General features: G+C 44.8%; 1 protein-coding gene across 1 annotated transcript; it reads left to right on the forward strand.

The window, feature by feature from the left end:
- Positions 1-5,349: 5,349 nt before the first annotated feature.
- Positions 5,350-20,291, forward strand: NLRP13 (NLR family pyrin domain containing 13; the record flags this gene model as incomplete). The annotated part of the gene is given in 7 exon segments (XM_024755219.1): positions 5,350-5,428; positions 9,278-9,346; positions 12,480-13,431; positions 16,207-16,265; positions 16,268-16,349; positions 18,678-18,845; positions 20,120-20,291. Coding segments are annotated over 7 exon segments (1,581 nt in total), but the record flags the coding sequence as incomplete, so codon positions are not given.
- Between the last annotated feature and the right edge of the window lie 227 nt (positions 20,292-20,518).

The raw sequence follows: 20,518 nt of genomic DNA on the forward strand, positions 1-20,518 counted from the left end.
GGGCTTCAAACTTTCCTGTCCTTTGATTTTTCTTTTCTTTTTTAAGAGAACAGCTGTATTGTGATTGATTTAAAGTAGTGGGGTGGGTAGAAACAACCAGCTTTTTTGAGGTATAATTAATATATGAAAAAAGCACTGCACGTATTTAACACACACGTAACTTGATGAGTTTGGACACAAGCATACACCACAATCAGGGAATAGACATAGCCAGCACCTCCAAAAGTTTCTTTGTGTCCTGTGTGTGTGTGTGTAGTAGGAACATTTAACGTGACACCTATTCTCTGAAAATTTTCAGGGTACAGTTCAGTATTGATGACTATGGGCTCTTTGATGTAGGGCAGATCCCCAGAACTGATTCATCTTGCATAACTGAAACTTACACCATGGGTGATACATACAATAGAATCTCTTTTGTTTTTTTTTAACTTTAACAGGGTTAAGCACATTTATTTATTTATTTAGGCTGCTCCGGGTCTTAGTTGCAACATGCGGGATCTTCGTTGCAGCATGTGGGATCTTTTTTTTTTTTTTTTTTTTTTGGCGGCATGTAGGATCTAGTTCCCTGACCAGGGATGGAACCTGGGCCCCCTGCATTGGGAGCGCAGAGTCTTACCCACTGGATCACCAGGGAAGTCCGTATAGAATCTTATTCAGCCTTAAAAAAGAAGGAAATCCCTGCCATTTGTGACAGCATGGATGATGCCGGAGAACATTATCCTAGGTGAAGTAAGCCAGTCCCAGTAGGAAAATACCGCAGGATTCCAGTCTGTGAGGTACAGAAAAGACTCCGACTTTTATAAGCAGAGACTAGCCAGGTGGTTACCAGGAGCTTGGGGCCGGGGAGCGGAAGGTGGGGAGTCATTGTTGCTGGCGTTTTCTTAATCAGCAGGAATCTGTTGCACCTCTGTCCTCTTGTAAGTGAAAGTGGGATCAGGCTGCTTACCGCGCAATAGCCAATAAAGAGGCAAGGTTGGTGGAAAGGGAAGTCTGCTTTATTTTGCATGCCAGCAACTGCGGGGCGGGAATGAGGACTCCTGTCCGAAGGCCGACTCCGCCCTCCTTGACAATCAAGGGGCAAGAGCTTTTAGAGATGGAGGGAGGGGCTACATGCAGAAACAGCACAGTCACCTCTGACAGTCATCTTGGAATTGGTCATCCGTGGTCTGATCAGCTTCATTGATTGTTTTAAGTACCGTTAGTCTTCAGGTCCAGGGTCATTTTGTTCCCGTTTCTTTGAGGCCAGTTCTCAGAACTGTGGCAGCTTATGTCATGGCTACAGTCTGCTCATCATCTAGTTAACTTCTTCCTCCTGGTGGGCATTTCAGTATCTACAGGACAGCTCACAGGATATGGCTCAGCATATTACTTTATAGCCCTTAAGGAGGAACTAAAGTCCTCGACTATGCTTAAAGACTAAATGATTATTATGCAGTCTTGTTGGAGGGTTTCCCTTCGTTTCTGCACTTTTCTACTTCTCTGGTTAGACTTATTCTTTGACTAAAGTTTTCCCACAGACAAAAGGCAGGCCGAGGACGTGGGGGGCAAGGACCATAGGGTTCTGCTCTGTTCATTTGAAGCTTCCCACTTTCTAGACCCAGGAGATTCGACAGGTCTTTGAGAAACTGCAGCTGAATTTCTCCCTTCCTGTATTTTCTCCCTCCAGCGTTTCTGCACCTGTTTTCACTGACCACTGCCCTGTAACCCTCTTTCCACCCTCCTTGCCTCAATCTGATGCATCCTTCAAGTCTCTTATAATTCCCTTTCCTAGGCTTGCTTGTCCTACACGGTATCGTCTCATGGACCCTGCGGGATCCCGTCTTACACTCAACACACATGATGCTAATTACAGCTGATCTTCCCTATTCATGGATTCCGTGCTTTTGAATTCACCCGGTCACTAAAGTTGATTTGTAACTCCCCAAGTCAGTGCTCGTGGTGCTTTCCAAAGTCATTCTTAGGCACGCACAGAAAGGTGGAAGAAATATTTTTTAAAAATTGAAGTATTGTTGATTTACGACGTTGTGTTAGTTTCTGCTCTAGGGCTCAGTGATTCAGTTACACCTATATATGCTTTCTTTTTCATATTTTCCATGATGGTTTATCACAGGATACTGACTATAGTTCCTTGTGCTACACAGTAGGACCTTGTTGTTTATTCATTCTATATAGAATACTAATTTCCATCAGCTAATCTCGAACTCCCAATCCAACCCTCCCCCTGCTTGTTCACTTCGTTATTGAGATGTGTGTTTAAATCTCCAATTATTCTTTTAGTTCTGTTTTTCGCTTTATATATTTTGAAGCTGTACTATTTGGGACATAAAATTTTAGACTTGCTGTATCTTCCTGCTGGACTGATTCTGTTAAGAAGTGTGCTGTATTCAGTAACAATTTTGCCTTAAAATCTATTTTGGTAATGGTATAGCTGTACCCATGTGTTTCATGTTGGGGTGTGCACACTGCATTTTCCCCATTAATTTATGTTAAACGTTTTATGCTCTTGTACTTGAAGTGTACCTTTTATTTTTTATCTAATTTGACAAAGTCTTCTTTAGTGTTTAGCCCCCTTATGCTTGTATAATTGCTGACACATTTGGAATTTAGTATATTTTCTTGTTTTCTGTTGTTCCTTTTCTACCTTTTTTTTTTTTTTGCTGTACACGGACCTCTCACTGTTGTGGCCTCTCCCATTGCGGAGCACAGGCTCCGGACGCACAGGCTCAGCGGCCATGGCTCACGGGCCCAGCCGCTCCGCAGCATGTGGGATCTTCCCAGACTGGGGCACGAACCCGTGTCCCCTGCATCGGCATGTGGACCCTCAACCACTGCGCCACCAGGGAAGCCCTCTACCGTTTTTTGAATAAACGAAACACTTTGTAATATCATTTTTCTTTAACTTAGTTACACTCTTTTATTCTTAGAGTGGTTGCCCCAGAGAGTTCAATGTTCATCTTTCACCAGTAGTTGACCTGAGATTACATCCGGACTTTACAGTCAATGCAAGAACCTTGAAACAGTTGTTGCATTTACTTTCTTTCATCCTTTGTGTTATTGTTTTCATATTTTACTACGTATGTTATGAAGTCCAGAAGATGTTGTTGTTGTCAAGGGGTGATATTCATTCACATTGATTCACACACCAGCTACTTCTGTGCTTTTTCTTTCCTTCTGTGCTGCTATACTTTCATCTGAAAAAGTTTTTAGACGGTTCTTAGTGGTCTGTATGTCTGCTGGCAATAAATTCTGTTTTTAAAAGGTTAAAAATTTACGGCTTTATCGAGCTAAGACGGACAAATAATTGTTCATGTCTAAGTTGTACAAAATGATTTTTAAAGCTATTCAACATTATTTAACACACATACACATTGTGAAATAATCACTACAATCAAGTTAATGAACACATCCATCACCTCACGTAGTTGACTTTGTGTGTCATGAGAACACTTAAGACTTACTCTCTTTGCAAATTCCAAGAATACAGTAGAGTATTATTAACCATAGCCACGAAGGTGTGCATTACATCCCTAGGTATTATTCATTGTGTAATGGAAATGTGTACCCTTTGACTAACATCTCCCATTTCTCCCACCTCCCGGTGGCCCCTGGCTACTCAGCATTTGATTGGAAATCTCTTTATTTTCCCCTCGTTTTTAAAGGATACTTTCACTGGACATAGAATCTAAGTGGCAGGGTATTTTATTCTTTACAGCATTGTGAAGATGTCATTTCATTTTCGCTTTTTTAAACATCTTTATTGGAGTATAATTGCTATACAATGGTGTGTTAGTTTCTGCTTTATAACAAGGTGAATCAGCTATACCTATACATATGTCCCCATATCTCTTCCCTCTTGCATCTCCCTCCCTCCCACCCTCCCTATCCCACCCCTCTAGGTGGTCACAAAGCACCGAGCTGATCTCCCTGTGCTATGCGGCTGCTTCCCACTAGCTATCTACTTTACATTTGGTAGTGTATATATGTCCATGCCACTCTCTCACTTCGTCCCAGCTTACCCTTCCCCCTCCCCATATCCTCAAGTCCATTCTCTAGTAGGTCTGCGTCTTTATTCCCGTATTTGCCCCTAGATTCTTCATGACCATTTCTTTTTTTTTCTTAGATTTTAAAAAATAGAATTAGTAAACAAAACTGTGCGTGACTGGTTGTTTAGAGAATGAAATGAGGGTAACAATTCATGGTATATAGGAAGTGCTTAGTATTGATGTAAATAATAAACAACCTGTAATAAGATTAGAAGACAGTTTTGGAGCCAAACTGAGGTTTATAGCCTGGGAAACAGCCTCTCAGTAGCTGTGAGGGGACTCTCCAGAGAGGTAAAGGAGGGGCCAGGATATATGATTTTTTTTTTTGGTTGGGAAATGCATGCAGTCAGTCATACATCTTTGTAAAAGATGACTGTTAATCACAAGGAACAGGTCTCTCAGGTTGATTTTAGTGTTTATCTGTATATGGGAAGATGCCAGAGTCTGGGGTCATTGAAATTCTTCCTTAGATACGCATTTCGCTATGTAGGAGCCTGAAGATGAAAACACAGAAAGCTTCATCCTGTTTTTCCCATCCTGAATTCCCTTCAGGGCACTGATGGTGGGAGACTGCCGGGGGTGAGACTTAACCCTTCCTATAACTGGATGATGAGCCACACTTCATGGTCAAAGCAGCTGGACAATGTGTGTGTGACAGGCCCGAAGACAGGCTGTTCTAGCTAGCATCAAGTTCAAGCCACATCGTGTATCATCCAGGAGGACCTCCCCGTACCTCACGACGTGAACATTTCTTCCAGCAGTATCGTTTTTCCTTCTCCTTAGAGCCGAGGTCCTCATGTCTGTCCAGTGCTTTTCTAGGCACTGGTGGTACAGCCTAGGACAGGCAAGGTCTGTGTTTAAAGCGACTTGACATTCACGTGGAAGAGAGAGAGAGAGAAATAAGCCACACAAACACAGAGCAGGAGGTGCTGTGAGGAGGAAACAGGACACGTGGCTAGATTAGACAGTCTTGAAGGAGGTGGAAGTCATGGTTCATGGTCTTGGCTGTCTATCTTCTACAGGTACTATTCGTTTTGTGGCTGTCAGCGTTCTTGAGTGAAGCTGGAAACCTTGCGTGTTGGGCCAGATGACTTCTCCTAGCGTCTTTGTAGATGATGGCTCCAGTGATAAGCTACTGTCTCATCTGACGGGCTGGGATCGGTATCAGCTGGAGGATTTCAAACTTTGCTTCCGGTCCCCACAGCTGCTGCCTGAGAACATCCAGTAGATCTCCTGGGCAAACTTGAAAGCCATCAGGCCCACTCACCTGCTCGGTCTGTTGAAGGAACACTTATCCGTAAGGCAGATGTGGGACGGGACCCTCCGCATCTTTGAGCACACGAAGCTGGCTTTGCTGTACGAGCAAATGAGAGCAGAGATGAATGGTGAGTGGGTCTGTGCGGGGGATAGCTTCCTGGTGCTCGTGGGAGCAGGAAGGTTGCTGCTGGATTTCTACGGGGTCCTTCCAAGCTGCTGGTCTCCCCCTAAGAAAGACTCCCTGCCGGGAGTGAAAGTTTAAAAGTACGGAGGCTGTGAGAGCTTGGAGCTCTAGCCTCGGAGAGGATGGTGATCAAAAGCAAGAAGAGGGAATTGAAACGTGCATACCTAGTTCTGTTCCAAGGCTGCTTTCAAAAATGCAAATTTGTGCCAGTGCAATGGTTGCACTAGGGGATGATTTGCTCACCACAGGAATTTCATGTTTGCTTATGCATGATTTTTTCCAAAGAGGTAAATGCAAAAAAAAAAAAAAAACCTACAACGAGGGCTTCTCTGGTGGCGCAGTGGTTGAGAGTCCGCCTGCTGATGCAGGGGACACGGGTTCGTGCCCCGGTCCAGGAGGATCCCGCGTGCCGCGGAGCGGCTGGGCCCGTGAGCCATGGCCGCTGAGCCTGCGCGTCCGGAGCCTGTGCTCCGCAACGGGAGAGGCCACAGCAGTGAGAGGCCCGCGTACCACAAAAACAAACAAACAAAAAACCCACAACGAGACTGTACCCGGCTGTAGTATTCATTTATTTATTGTAGCATTGCAGTATTTATTGTAGCAGTCATGTGTTTTGCAGTTAGTTAGCAAGTATAAAACTGTACTACCATCTTAATTGTTTGTCTTTTTAAAATGTATCACAGATCCCGTTTTCCATCTGGTTTTTGCCTGCGACTTTACCTACTGCAGAGAGTTTGAGGGATGCATATGTCACTTTCTGGCAGACCTGGCTGCCTCTGAGACCTGTAGGAATTAATAACTTTTGCTGGTGTTTGTTACAAGGCAGGCACTACTCTTAATGCTTTCTATGCATTGGTACTGACTTTTCACACTCTCATAAGAAGGGGGCTCTGTTATTCCTGTTTTACAGACAAGGAAACTGAGGCACAAAGCTCAAGTAAATTGCCCAAGGTCACAGAGGTGGGATGTGAACCCAGGCAGTGGGTCTCCACATCCTCTGTGCTTGACCATGTACTGCTTCTCTTGCCCTAGAATGAGAGCATGAGTTCAAGGAATGGGATGGGAGTTGGCAACATGAAGTCTTCCCCATCAGAGCTTTGGGCATTGGAGGTTCTGAGTCACAGAAATTCAGGCTTCGAGCATCTTCTGGGCAGGACGAGGGGATGGGGACTCAATTTCCCTGCATCTTCAGTTCCGTCTTCCTCTCCTCCCCTCTCCCCATCATAAATCCCTTACATATGGTTGTCTGGAATAGGCAGATGACGAGCAGAGAGCTTGGGAATGGGATCTAGAATCCTTAAATCCCATTTGGCCATCGCGGAGAGAGACATCGGCACAGAGGAGAATGACGTTAAAGGAAGAACTTCCCTCCTGGCCACTGGTCCTCATTGGCAATGTCAATGCCCTGCTTGAAGCTGCAGGAGCCCCTTTTCCCCAGTCCTTACCTGGTTCCCACCTGGCCTTCTAAAGGGGTGGGGCTTGTAGAAGATACCTCTTAAGCAGGAGGAAGCCCTAGCCCACACCCATCCCACAGCAATGTGGGAGATGATGTAAAGGGACGGTGGACAGGTCAGGATAACTGGTGCCCCCATCAGCTCCATCTTCTAGGAAACATGGCACCGAGTTTCTGTGCTTGAATGGTGCTATGGCAGAGGGATTTGTGACTGAGTCTGTGAGCATTCGCCATGTTCATAGGCACAAGTGTGCTGTCTTTTAGGGACTATGGGTTTGAGTTCAGGTTTTACCAACGGAGCTGGATTCAAAGGCTGGTTCCACGTCACCAACTGTAACCCAGGACAAATTATGTACCACGGGGCCCCGTTCTCTCTTATTGAAAACAGCTAGCTGCACCTAACTGAGTTTCTAGGGTGAAAACTTACAAGGCATTGGGTTCAGTGTAGATTCTCAATCATTTGTTCATCTTTGGGACAGTTTTTCTCTTAACAGTATCACCTTCCCTGGTGGTTTCCAGATCCTACATCATCACTGACGGTGATGCCAGACAGGCAGTATCGAAGTGGGAGGGTCTTCAGCATCTCACTGTACACACCCTCCACCCCACCAAGACTAGTTCATCAGATCTGGGAGAAGGGGTGAATCTTTAGTTCAACAGGCTTCCATAGATGGCCAAAGGGAAGTGAGAACTGGTTTTTTTTTTAATTAAGAAATTAGATTTAAATTCCAGGCTGTTCATTTGGAACAGCCCAGCTTTTTTTTTTTGGTACTTTCTGATTTTTTAAAAATTTTAGTTCTATTGGAGTATAGTTGATTTACAATGTTTCAGGGGTACAGCAAAGCGATTCAGTTATACCTATACATATATTCATTCTTTTTTAGATACTTTTCCCACATAGGTTATCATAGAATAGTGAGTAGATTTTCCTGTGCCGTACAGTAGGTCCTTGTTGGTTATCTATCCTGTGTGGATGTCAATCCCAAACTCCTCAATCTATCCCTCCTCCCCAGTGTTCCCTCTCTTGGTAACCGTAAGTTTGTTTTTGATAACTGTAAGTCTGTTTCTGTTGTGTGGATAAGTTCATTTGTACCATTTTTAAAAACATTAGATTCCACACATGAGTGATATATGGTATGTGTCTTTCTCCATCTGACTTGCTTAGTGTGGTAACCTCTAGTTGCATCCACGTTGCTGCAGATGGTATCATTTCATTGTTTTTCATGGCTGAGTAACACTCCATTGTTCGTATGTGCCACATCTTCTTTATTCCTCTGTCGATGGACACTTAGGTTGATTCCGTGACCTGGCTATTGTAAATAGTGCTGCAATGAACATTGGGGTGCATGTGTCTTTTTGGATTATGGCTTTCTCCAGATAATATGCCCAGGAGTGGGATTGCTGGATCATATGGTGCATGGGGAGACATGGAAGGGGTCCTTTTAGTTTTTGAGAATAGGACTTTGTGAGTGGTTATGTGAAACACATCAGGGGGCTGGGGTTAGACCATTTCTCGGTGCTTTTCTTCCGTGGCATTTTATTTCCCAAATATTAGAGTGGCTTCTGTGTGCTGGCATTGCTCTGCACACTTGGGGTACATCAGTGAACAAACACAGGTTGGCTACCGGTCTCCTCCTTTGGTGTGGGGAGACGGGTAATGGACGTGATGAATAAGTACATCATAGGGTGTGCTAGAAGGTGACAAACGCAGTGGACAGTGGTTGGGAGGGCAGGTGGGGTCTGCCTAAGGTGTGTGCTTCAGGAATCAGGTGCAGTGTTGATCGGGACCATCAGGCACTACTGAGGCGCTAAGATTTGAGCAGAGACTCGGAAGGGAGTGAATGAGCCAAGTGGATATGGGGTTGGGGGAGAGCGTTCCAGACAGGAGGCTGGCTGCATCAAGGCCCCCAGGCAGGGATGTGCTCTTAATGTGTGCTGTGGTCTTTGCAAAGTAGCATGTTTCCAAAGTAGTTGGGTTGATGAGGCTTGAAGATAACGATTTTCAGTCTCTTCAATTCCAAGTCTGTCAGAGAAATGGTTGGTTCTCCTAAGACCATCCATCATTATTAACTTTCTTTTTTTTTTTTTTTTTTTGTGGTACGCGGGCCTCTCCCCGTTGTACTCACCGTTGTGGCTTCTCCCGTTGCGGAGCACAGGCTCTGGACGCGCAGGCTCAGCGGCCATGGCTCACGGGCCCAGCCACTCCGCGGCATGTGGGATCTACACGAACCCGTGTACCCTGCATCGACTCTCAACCACTGTGCCACCAGGGAAGCCCCATTATTAACTTTTTTTTCAGCCAGGGGAACTCTCACTACCCCATCATCACTTTTATTTCAGAGATGGCACAGGTATGGGGACCCCAAGATCCAAACCAAGAAGAACCAGAGATGCTGGAAGAAGAAACAGGTTTGGCTACTACTTTGTGATGATTACAGACAAATTGCTTGATGGAACATTCATTTTATGGATTCCACATTGGCCACCTCCTTTGAAACTGTCTTCAATTTATGGTCTGCCAGAAACTTGCCAATCTGTTCTTCCTGGGCTGCCTACTGAGGAATAGGTTACCATAAACTGGACATTTCCTCTGGGTCCCCTCCAAGGTCTGAGATACCAGTGTCTGTTTCTGGTCTTTGTGTTGCATTAATAGGTATATGTATTTTTTAAATTTTTTCCACAATTTTTAAAGGTTGCCCTCTCTTTACAGTTATTACAAACTTGGCTATATTCCCCGTGTTGTACACTACATCCTTGTAGCCTATCTCACACACAGTAGTTTGTACACCCCAGTCCCCCACCCTCTCTACTAGCCCTCCCTGCTTCCCTTTCGCCACTGGCAACCACTAGTTTGTTCTCTATATCTGCGAGTCTGCTGCTTTTTTGTTACTATCTCTAGGTTTTTTGCATTTTTTAGATGCCACATGTAAGTGATATTGTACAGTATCTGTCTTTCTCTGTCTGACTTACTTCACTGAGCATAATACCCTCCAAGTCCATCCATGTCACTACAGTGGCAAAATTTCTTTCTTTGTATGGCTGAGTAATAATCCATTGTGTATATGTTCCACATCTTCCTTATCCATTCACCTGTTGATGGACACGGAAGTTGCTTCCATATTTTGGCTATTGTGAGTAATGGAGCTGTATTTTTTTGTATTGGTGGCCCCATGGAGATTTTTCACACGGACAAACTAATACCTACTGTGATGGAACAAGTTAAGTTGCATCAAAGAAATACATGCTGTACTTGTGTATAATCCAAAAAGAATCACAGAAAATGCAAAACTTGCAATGAGAAGCATTGATCCTTTGCCCAACTCTGGACTTCTGTGGAATCAACCACAGCCTCTCTTGGCTGCCAGTTCGGCTGTTTATTTCTATGTTCATAAGTGATTAACATATACTGCCATTTCTTGGGTTTTCAATCAATTATCTGCTGACTCATCATGGCAGGTAAGTATCTCATTTATCCTCCAATAAAAGTATGATTTGGAGGAACAGGTATTGAGTGTCATGTGGATATAAGTCAATGCTGACCCATGTAATTAATCAGGATTACATGCTATATTCATTTTCTAGGGCTGCTGTAATTAACACAGACTGGGTGCTTAAACAGTAGACGTTTATTTTTATTTTCTAAGCACTGGAGAGAAAATGTCCAAAACCAAGGGGTCGGCAGGGCTGTGCTTCCTCCAGAAGCTTGGGGAGAGAATAGGTCCTTCATCTTTCCAGCTTTCTGTGGCTGTTGGCATTCCTGGGGTTGTGGGAGCATCACTTCAATTCCCACCTCTGTGGTCACATGGCCTCCTCTTTTGTCTCGGAATTCTCTCTGCCTCTCTTTTATGGAAACACATCTGATTGCATTGGGCGCAATCCAGGGTAAGCGTCTCCTCTCAAGGTCCTTAATCACATCTTTTGTCACATAAGGTTCTGGGGATTCAGATGTGGATATATCTTTTGGGGGGTCACTGTTGAGCCCACTACACATGCCTTTTTGGGGGAACCATTTTCTATTTTTTAAAAAAATTTAGTTTATTGGGCTTCCCTGGTGGCGCAGTGGTTAAGAGTCCACCTGCCGATGCAGGGGACACGGGTTTGTGCCCTGGTCTGGGAAGATCCCACGTGCTGCAGAGCGGCTGGGCCCGTGAGCCATGGCTGCTGAGCCTGCACGTCCGGAGCCTGTGCTCTGCAACGGGAGAGGCCACAACAGTGAGAGGCCCGCGTACCGCAAAAAAAAAAAAAAATTTTAGTTTAATTTTGGCTGCGTTGGGTCTTCGTTGCTGTTCGTGGGCTCTGTCTAGTTGTGGTGAGCGGGGGCTACTCTTTATTGTGGCCCATGGGCTTCTCATTGCAGTGGCTTCTCTGGTCGCAGTGCACAGGCTCTAGGCACACGGGCTTCTGTAGTTGTGGTGTGTGGACTCAGTACTTGTGGCACTCGGGCGCTAGATCGCAGGCTCAATAGTTGTGGTGTACAGGCTTAGTTGCTCTGTGGCATGTGGGATCTTCCTGGACCAGGGCTTGAACCTGTGTCCCCTGCATTAGCAGGCAGATTCTTAACCACTTCACCAGCAGAGAAGCCCCCATTTTCTATTATTGTTTGAGGTAATCATTGCTTTGTTTTGTTTTAACTTTCTATGCAACGACCATTACATCACCCCCAAGTTCTTTGGGGAGCATAACACCATCAAACATATCAAGGAATCAGTCGGCTCCCTTGTCATAATTTCTAGACAGTTTCCAGAAGCCGCATATCCTTCTCCATTCCATATCGGTTGCCACATAGCTGCCATCCTGGGACTCCATTTAATCTTGAATTCCCCTTTCTTTTTAAATTGAAGTATAGTTGATGTACAATGTTGTGTTAGTTTCAGTTATACAGCACAGTGATTCACATATATATATATCCACTCCTCTGTTGATGGACATTTAGGTTGCTTCTATGTCTTGACTATCATAAATAATGCTTCAGTGAACATTGGGGTGCATGTATCTCTTCAGATTATGGTTTTCTTCAGATACATGCCCAGGAATGGGCATATGGTAGCTCTATTTTGAGTTGTTTTTTTTTTTTTTTTTTTTTTTGGGGTCCGGGAGCCTCTCACTGTTGTGGCCTCTCCCGTTGCGGAGCACAGGCTCCGGACGCGCAGGCTCAGTGGCCGTGGCTCACGGGCCCAGCCGCCCCGCGGCGTGCGGGATCTTCCCGGACCGGGGCACGAACCCGTGTCCCCTGCATCAGCAGGCAGGCTCTCAACCACTGCGCCACCAGGGAAGCCCTATTTTGAGTTTTTTAAGGAACCTCCATACTGTTCTCCATAGTGGCTACACCAATTTACATTCCCACCAACAGTGTAGGAGGGTTCCCTTTTCTCCACACCCTCTCCAGCATTTGTTATTTATAGATTTTTTGATGATGGCCATGTTGGCTGGTGTGAGGTGATAACTCGTTATAGTTTTGATTTGCATTGCTCTGATAATTAACAGTGTTGAGTATCCTTTCATGTGCCTTTTGGCCGTCTCTTTTGCCCCCCTTCTGTTTTAGCTCACAGAAGAAGATACAGAGAGAAGATGAGGATGAAAGTATTGGTTCTGTGGGACAGCAGCCCTTGGCCTGATGACCATATATATCTCCACAACACGGGGGAGCAGGGACCCAGAGAGCCCAGGAGACTACTGCATCCGAGCCGGCCTGGAGCCCAGCCACCGACGATAGCATTGGAGGGCCTGGCGGGTGTTGGGGGGACTACCCTGGCCATGAAGGTCATGCTACACTGGGAAGAGGACATACTCTTTCAGCACCCGTTCTCCTATGTTTTCTACATCAGCTGCCATAAAGTGGGAGAGATTGTGAACACCACCTTTGCTTGCCTGCTTTCCTGGGACTGGCCTGACTCTCAGGTCCCCATTGAAGAGTTCAGGAGTCATCCCGATAGGCTCCTGTTTGTCACTGATGGCTTTGAAGAAATGACTGTGTCTTCCAACTTGTACGAAAGCCCACCCTGTACAGACTGGTACCAGCAGCTCCCAGTGGCCGGAATCCTACTCCACTTGTTGAAGAAGGAGTTGGTTCCCACAGCTACCTTACTGATAACGACCAGAGACTATGGTAATCAAGATCTTAAAAATTTGTTAGTGAATCCATGAAGCTTGGGGAGAGAATCGGTTGTCATCTCAGGGTTCACAGAGGGAGACCGGGAGGAGTATTTCATCAAGTTCTTTGGTGACCTAGACAAAGCTCATAAAATCTTGAATTGGTTAAGGAAAATGGAAACTCTTTTTGGTTCCTGCTCTGCCCCCCTGGTGTGCTGGACTGTGTGTTCCAGCCTGAAGTGGCAGACGGCAAGTAATCCTTCTTTCCGGCTGGCCACACAGACCACCACCAGCATCCATGCCTATTTTTTCTGCAGCTTCTTTGCCACAGTGGAGGTGAGCTTGTCATATCAGAGCTTGCCGGAACAGTGGAGAGCCTTGTGCTCTCTGGCTGCAGAGGGGATGTGATTCTCAAACTTCACATTTGCAAAAGAGGTCATGGAACAAGGGCATCTGGAAGCCTCTTTTACTGATTCTCTCTTGAGGTTGAATATTCTTCGAAAGGTCAGTGACCGTGAAGAGCGCATTTCTTTCACTCACCAAGGTTTCCAGGCATTTTGGGGGGCCGTGTTTTATGTGCTCTGGGGAACAAGAGGATCCCTTGGTGGTCCCTCAAAGCATCAAGAGATGAGGGTGTTCCTGAATGACGCCTTTGCTAACACAAACTTCTGCTGGCATCAGATGGCTCTTTTATCCTTTGGTCTTTTAAATACAGACCTAGCAAGAGAGCTAGAAGATACTTTACGCGGTGAAATGTCTCCCAGGGTAATGGACGAATTATTAGATCGGGCAGAAGGGTTGGAGAAGCGTGATGCTGTCTCAGTCCACTTCGGATTCCTACAATTCTTCCAGTGCTTATGTGAGACTCAGGACGAAAATTTTATAAGGCAGATTTTGAATCACCTCCTTGAAGCTGATCTCGACATTCATGGGTATCAGCGCCTCCAGGTTTCTTCCTTTTGCCTAAAGCACTGTCAAAAGTTACGTAAGCCGAGGCTCTCTGTCAGCGGTCCCATCCTTGAGATGAAATTAGCTTCTGCCTTGGAAACTCTGGAGTGAGTCATGCAAAACCGTCCCTTCCCTAAGTTTCTCTCATCTTCACAGGCTCTGCCCAAGTTCTTCCACGAAAAACTGGGGGTCTGTGGTTGTGTTATCAATGGTTATGATTGACCCGACATTCTAGATCAGCTCCAGTGTGTGAGAACATTTTCCTTTAGGTGTCATGGAGGATTCCCTGGGTACTCTACTCATCTACTTAGAGGTAGATTTTATATCTCAGGCACTGCGTGTTGAAGGTGTATGTGCCAGGCATTGTACTATAACACCTACTTGTGTCAAAATGATGCCCATAACTCAATGGAGGGGGATCTCTTATTGTTATTCAGAGATGAGAAAACGGCAGAATAAAAGCACAATTTTCTTAGTCAATGTGACTGTTAAGTAGCCCAGCTCCCTTTCGGAGCTCCAGACCTTAAATAAAATGCTGTATGCCTCTCCTTTGAGCATACATTGGAGCCAGGGTGGGACCGGTGGTGTCGACAAAATCTTCAAGCTTGTTCTGATGAGTTTGTCCCTTTGTCCTCCTGGAAGAAGAAACTTAAAAATCCTTGAGCCACTTTTGGTTCTTCTCCTACGACCTTATCCCATCACTGACACTTCTGGCTTCTGAGCTGGAAGGTAAGGAAACCTGACCGTTCTGCTACTTATTTCAGGTCCCGGGAATGTTTTCTAAATTCTTATCTTGAGACAGGAGCTGCTGTTCATGTCTCAGATCCTTTCCTGTTTAACCCTCAAATCTATAAGAAGCACCAGTCCAATTTGGATTGAACAAGTTAAGATTCTGAGTAGACTAATTGCTTTGTGTTCACCCACGTTGGAGTATTAGTAAGATGCTTGGTTTGGGGGTCTGGGGTAATTAATGTCCAATGCATATAGACTATCATTTGTCCTATTTGGAATCCGTAAAACTTAAGTAGGGGACTTGATTTAGGTAGCATTCACTGTTGGGTCATGTGAGTAAGTGCCCTTTACTATAAGTGATTTTCTAAGGATCATTCCGTTTGTTATGAGAATTAATGCCCAGACAACAGTCCTCACTTTATGCATGACTTAAGGAAGTTTAAGACCTTCCCTAAAGTTCGTAACAGATCTTCTGATGTTGGGTTATGTCCTACTTTTCTACAGCACAGCTTCTTACTGCTTTTTCTCCTCAGTGGTTTTAAACTCTGTATATCAGTATTAACTGGGGTGTTAAACACATGAAAGTACAGGCATGTATACACAACACACACGCACACACATACAAGTACACTTAAGGTTGGAAACTACTTTAACCAGTTACAATTCTGGACTATGGAGTAGAGCTTTATATATCCTCCAGGTGCTTTCAGAATATATTCTTTGTTTTACTTCCCTCTTCTCATCTGAGATAAAAAAATGTAATTTCTGACTGTATTGCTCTTTTATTGTTAACATTGAGAGCCTACTGCATAAGCGAAATTCTAAATAATTAGAATTCTAATAATTCTAAGATCTAAATATTTGCATGCATCTTCTTTAATCATCACAAAATCCTATGAGAGTTAATTTTTTTTTTTTTTTTTTGCCGTACACGGGCCTCTTACTGTTGTGGCCTCTCCCATTGCGGGGCACAGGCTCAGGACACGCAGGCTCAGCGGCCATGGCTCACGGGCCCAGCCGCTCCGCGGCATGTGGGATCTTCCCAGACCGGGGCACGAACCAGTGTTCCCTGCATCGGCAGGTGGACTCTCAACCACTGCGCCACCAGGGAAGCCTGAGAGTTCATTTTACTAGGCACATTTTGGAGATTGAAAAGTGGAGCACAGAGATTAAATACTAAGAGGCAGAACTCTGAATCTGTCTTAAGTCTATTTAACTTTAAGTCTGAACTCTTAAGGATTATACCTGTGGCCCGCCTCACTTACGTGGTTGCTTTCCTCCAAAAAGAATTGTTAAGGATTGTGGGAATAAAACACCTGGTGTTGTGCGAACTATGCTTTTTTGGTTGCACCTTTTCCTATTCCGAACTCCAGTGAGTCTCTTTGGTTAAGGTCTTTTCTTGCCTCCTGTAGATCATATTCTGGGTGTTGGTTGAGTTTTATTTACTCTCATCAGCCTTCTCTCTCTCCCTCACAAAGGACAGGGGTTGCCGATTTCAGGAAACATCAGTGGGAGGACATTTGCTCTGTGTTTTGCAATGGGAACATGAGAGAGCTGGACCTAACAGCAAGCGTAATATTTCATCTATGAAGGAACTCTGTTATAAGCTGAGAAATCCAAGGTGCAAACTCCAAAAACTGACGTAAGTGTGAGACTCTCGTGGTTTGAAGAATGCAATAGGAGAATAACCCACTTTTTTTTTTTTTTTGATGACTGCCGTGAGTTATCTATTGGCCAGAAAGTAAGCTAGGTACGAAGGAGAATAAAATAAAGGGACTTACATTCATGAAGCCACTAATTAGGCAAAGTAGATTGAAATTTAAAAAAATAGCCATCTGCTACGGCAGTAGATGGCAAGTTGGTCAGAAGGGATTTGACCATTCTAGAGCACATTGTTTTAGAGCCATTCACAACTCAATTATTGTCATGAATATGGCGTTAGAATTCAGTATATGACATTCCCTTGTAAATGGCATCCTTTATTTCTGCTTGGTTTATTTGAAGCTGAACCTTTAATAGTTTAGGTATCACAGCGGCAACTCAGATGGGGGGTTCTGGCATCACAGAAAGTTGTACAGTGTGATTTTCTGAGAGGAAATACCCACAAAACATAGAAGATGGAATATTTAGGGTACCATTGTGAAACTAAAAATGATGACTCAAAAAAATAATTCATCTCATATTTTTAACTAAAAAAGGGCAATCTATCTTGCACTAGAGATACATGTAGACAAACTACTTTTTCCTTAAGACGTTTAAGGTGGACTGGTTTTTGAGCCAAATATGAAGGAATAGAAAATTTCTAGGGCATGGTAGGGGCCAAGTGTTTGAGAAGAGCTAAAGGTATGTGGAGTCCATGAGACGTGCTCTGTGTCTTAAGGAAAGGTGAGTCATTTGTGGTACAGCATTTATTCATTCAATAGATATTTATTGAGCATCTGTTATCTGTTCTGGGGTTATAACAGTGAACAGAACAGGTAATTCTTGCCTTCATGGAGCCTACACTGGGTTGGAGAAACAAACTTAAATAATCAGGATGGTGTATGAGATGGTGACATCTCCCAAAGCAGAAGGAAATCAGTTCAGCAACTCAGAAAGGGTGTGAAAGAGGGAAGCTTTGCAGTTTTAGATAGGGGAGGCCCCCTCTGCCTTCCGTATCTACCTGAAAGATATTTGAGTAAAGATCTGTACATTGGATATGAAGCATAATTTGGGATTGAAACTTAGTGGTCCTGTAGCATGCTGCAAGTAGAAACGACAGATTCTCAAATCTGGCTCAAAGATAGGGAAGAATTAGCAGGTGGAGTTCGACCTTGAGGGAGAAGCCAGGGAAGAAATTAACTGATAAAGGACACAGCAAGTAGTACTCAGAGTGGAATTTGAGATGGAATTTGGTTAGTTGTTCTGGAGTCTAGGACAACTAACTCTATCCTACTCCTCCTCCACCTTTCTCAAGGTCATGCCTCAAGGTCTAAAAATCAGATGCAGGCACTGATTCAATGATTTAAGAGCAGAAGAGTTGACGATGATGTTTTTCCTCACACTTCTGTGTGTTGAGTGAACCGGATCAAATACACGGGTGGCAGGTTTAAACAGCCTTTGACGTATTTCTTTTTCTTTCTTTTTCTTTCTTTCTTTCTTCCTTTCTTTCTTTCTTTCTCTTCCTTCCTTCCTTCCTTCCTTCCTTCCTTCCCTTTCCTTCCCTTCCCTTTCCTTCCCTTTCCTTTCCTTTCTTTCATTTCTTTTCTTCTATTTTCATTCTATAACTTAGTTCTCAAGATAAGGAGAAACAAGTTCAAGAAAAAAACGAGAGAGTTGTTCTCACCAGTCCTCTCTGGGTTGGTGTGGGATGGGTGGTCGCCTCCCTAGAAGAGTGTCGGCAGCCCCAGGACATCTTACATTAGATCTGGGGAGGAGTGGGGAGAGGATGGATTCCTGACTTCATACATCCAACTGAGCTTAGTGATCATATTTGAGATTGCCTTTTCAACATTTTAGTTGACGACTCAAATCAATGTTTGGACTCCTCTTATGTTTTTTTGTTTTAAAAAATTAATTAAATTTATTTTTGGCCGCTTTGGGTCTTCGTTGATGCACACGGGCTTTCTCTAGTTGTGGCGAGCGGGGGCTATTCTTTGTTGTGGTGCGTGGGCTTCTCATTGCGGTGACTTCTCTTGTTGCAGAGCACGGGCTCTAGAGCACAGCCTCAGGATTTTTGGTGCACGGGCTTAGTTGCTCCGTGGCATGTGAGATCTTCCTGGACCAGAGCTCGAACCTGTGTCCCCTGCATTGGCAGGTGGATTCTTAACCACTACGCCACCAGGGAAGTCCCTCCTCTTATGTCTTGTACATCATCCTTGTAGATCAATAGATATTTATTGAGCATCTGTTATCTGTTATGTGTGTTAGAAAGGAAAGATGAGGAAGCAGGCTCCTCTCCCAAAACTTTCTCACTGCCTCTCTTCCTCAGGTGCAAGTTGGTGTCTCCTGTGAAGATTCTGAAGGAGCTTGTCATCGTGCTTCATGGTAACCACAAGCTGACCCACCTGGATCTGAGCTCTAACAACCTAGGAATTACTGTGTCCAAGATGATTTTTAGAACTTTGAGGCACTCAGCCTGCAACCTCAAGTATCTGTGGTAAGTCTTTGCTCTTCCAGATCTGTCCCCAAGATCACGCGTAGGTTTGATGATTCATTGGGAGGACAGGAGTCAACACTGCAGGAAAAGAATACAGAGAAAGGCTAGCAAAGAGGGAAAAAAATGCATGGGTGTAGAGCAGTTGTTCTCAAATTTTAACGTATATCAGAATCACTCAAGGGGGCATGTTAAAACACAGATTCCTGGAATCCACCCCCAGGATCCAGCAGGTCTATTGAGGGGCCTCATAATTAGCATTTTTAATAGACTCTGAGGTGATGCCGGACTGTGGACCACACTTTGAGTAGCACTAACTTGAAAGGGTGTAGCCATCTTGTCTTTGAAGGGATGAGAAACAGGGAGAAATCAGCTCTTGTTCATGGAGCAAGGGGGTCTCTAAACAAAGACCACTCTTCCCAGGAGTAACTGCCTATCCTGGGGCCTCTTTGACAGGTTGGAATCGTGTGTGGCCTCACCCCTAGGGTTTGTCATCAGCTCTTTATGGAACCCAGCAAGAACTCAAGTCTGAAATTCCTCAGCCTGGGAGACGATGATCTCTCTAACATTGAGCTGAAAAGACTGCAGGGGCCCATTGGGATGTCCAAGTGCCCCCTGAAGCAGCTGTCGTAAGTCCTCCTGCTTTCTCAAAAATACTTTCTTTGCAAGTTTGAGTGGCAGTGTGGGGTTGGCAGTGGGACTGTGTTTTGGGAGCCTTGGGGATCCCCCTGTTGGTCCCCCATCCCGCTCACACAGTTCTTGTCATCTTCATCCTTCTCACCGTTCTCCTTAGGGCTCCATCTCAGCCGGCTTTGCCTTCACCTTGGTCTTGGGCATCTTGACCATCAGCTTCTTTTGTATAACCTCCTTAGGCTTCTGCCAGCCTCCTCCAAACACAGTGGTTTTCAGCGAGGGCCAGTTTTGTCCCCACTGGGAACATTAGGCAGTGTCTTTCAGCTTTGGGAAGGGAGGATGCTCCTGGCATCTAGTGGGTAATCTCGTGCTCCTGGCATTGACCAGGTGTGATCAATATCCTACGATGTACTGGAGGGCCCCCTACGATCAAGAATGATCTGCCCTAAAGGTCAGTAGGAATGAGAATGAAAAATCTTACCTTTACCCACATTATTCTCCTCCATGAAAATTATGTTCCTTACCTAATTTAACCTTTCCATGATTTTGGGTCCCAGGTGTATGGCCCAAGGGACTGAGAGTTTGAGAAGGAGATAGGAAACCGGGCATAGCTGTGGCTCACCTTGCGTCTTCACCTCCCACAGCCTGGAGAAATGCAGCCTGTCGGCGGCCCACTGTCAGGACCTGGCCTTGCTTCTCATCAGCACCCAGGGAATGACTTGACTGTGCCTGGGAATTAATCAGCTCCAGGATGACGATATGAGGCTGCTGTGTGCTTCCCTGCCTCATCCCCGAGTGTGTCTGAGAGAGACTGGTGTAAGTTCCTCCTCATTCGGTGTCTGGAAATGACCCTCCATGGGGTTAGGCATTGAAGAAGACAGTGGCTCCTTCATTTGGGATCCAGTTATGTCATTGAAAACTAACATTCATGGGGCATTTACTCAATGTGCTAGTCATTGCTCTAAACACAGATTCTGAGTAGCACCCCCAAATCTGTTGAATCAGTCTCTGGAGATTGTGACAAGAAATTCAATTTTAACAGG

Source organism: Neophocaena asiaeorientalis, unplaced genomic scaffold, assembly GCF_003031525.2.
Source record: "Neophocaena asiaeorientalis asiaeorientalis breed wild unplaced genomic scaffold, Neophocaena_asiaeorientalis_V1.1 scaffold694, whole genome shotgun sequence".
Classification (NCBI taxonomy): domain Eukaryota; kingdom Metazoa; phylum Chordata; class Mammalia; order Artiodactyla; family Phocoenidae; genus Neophocaena; species Neophocaena asiaeorientalis.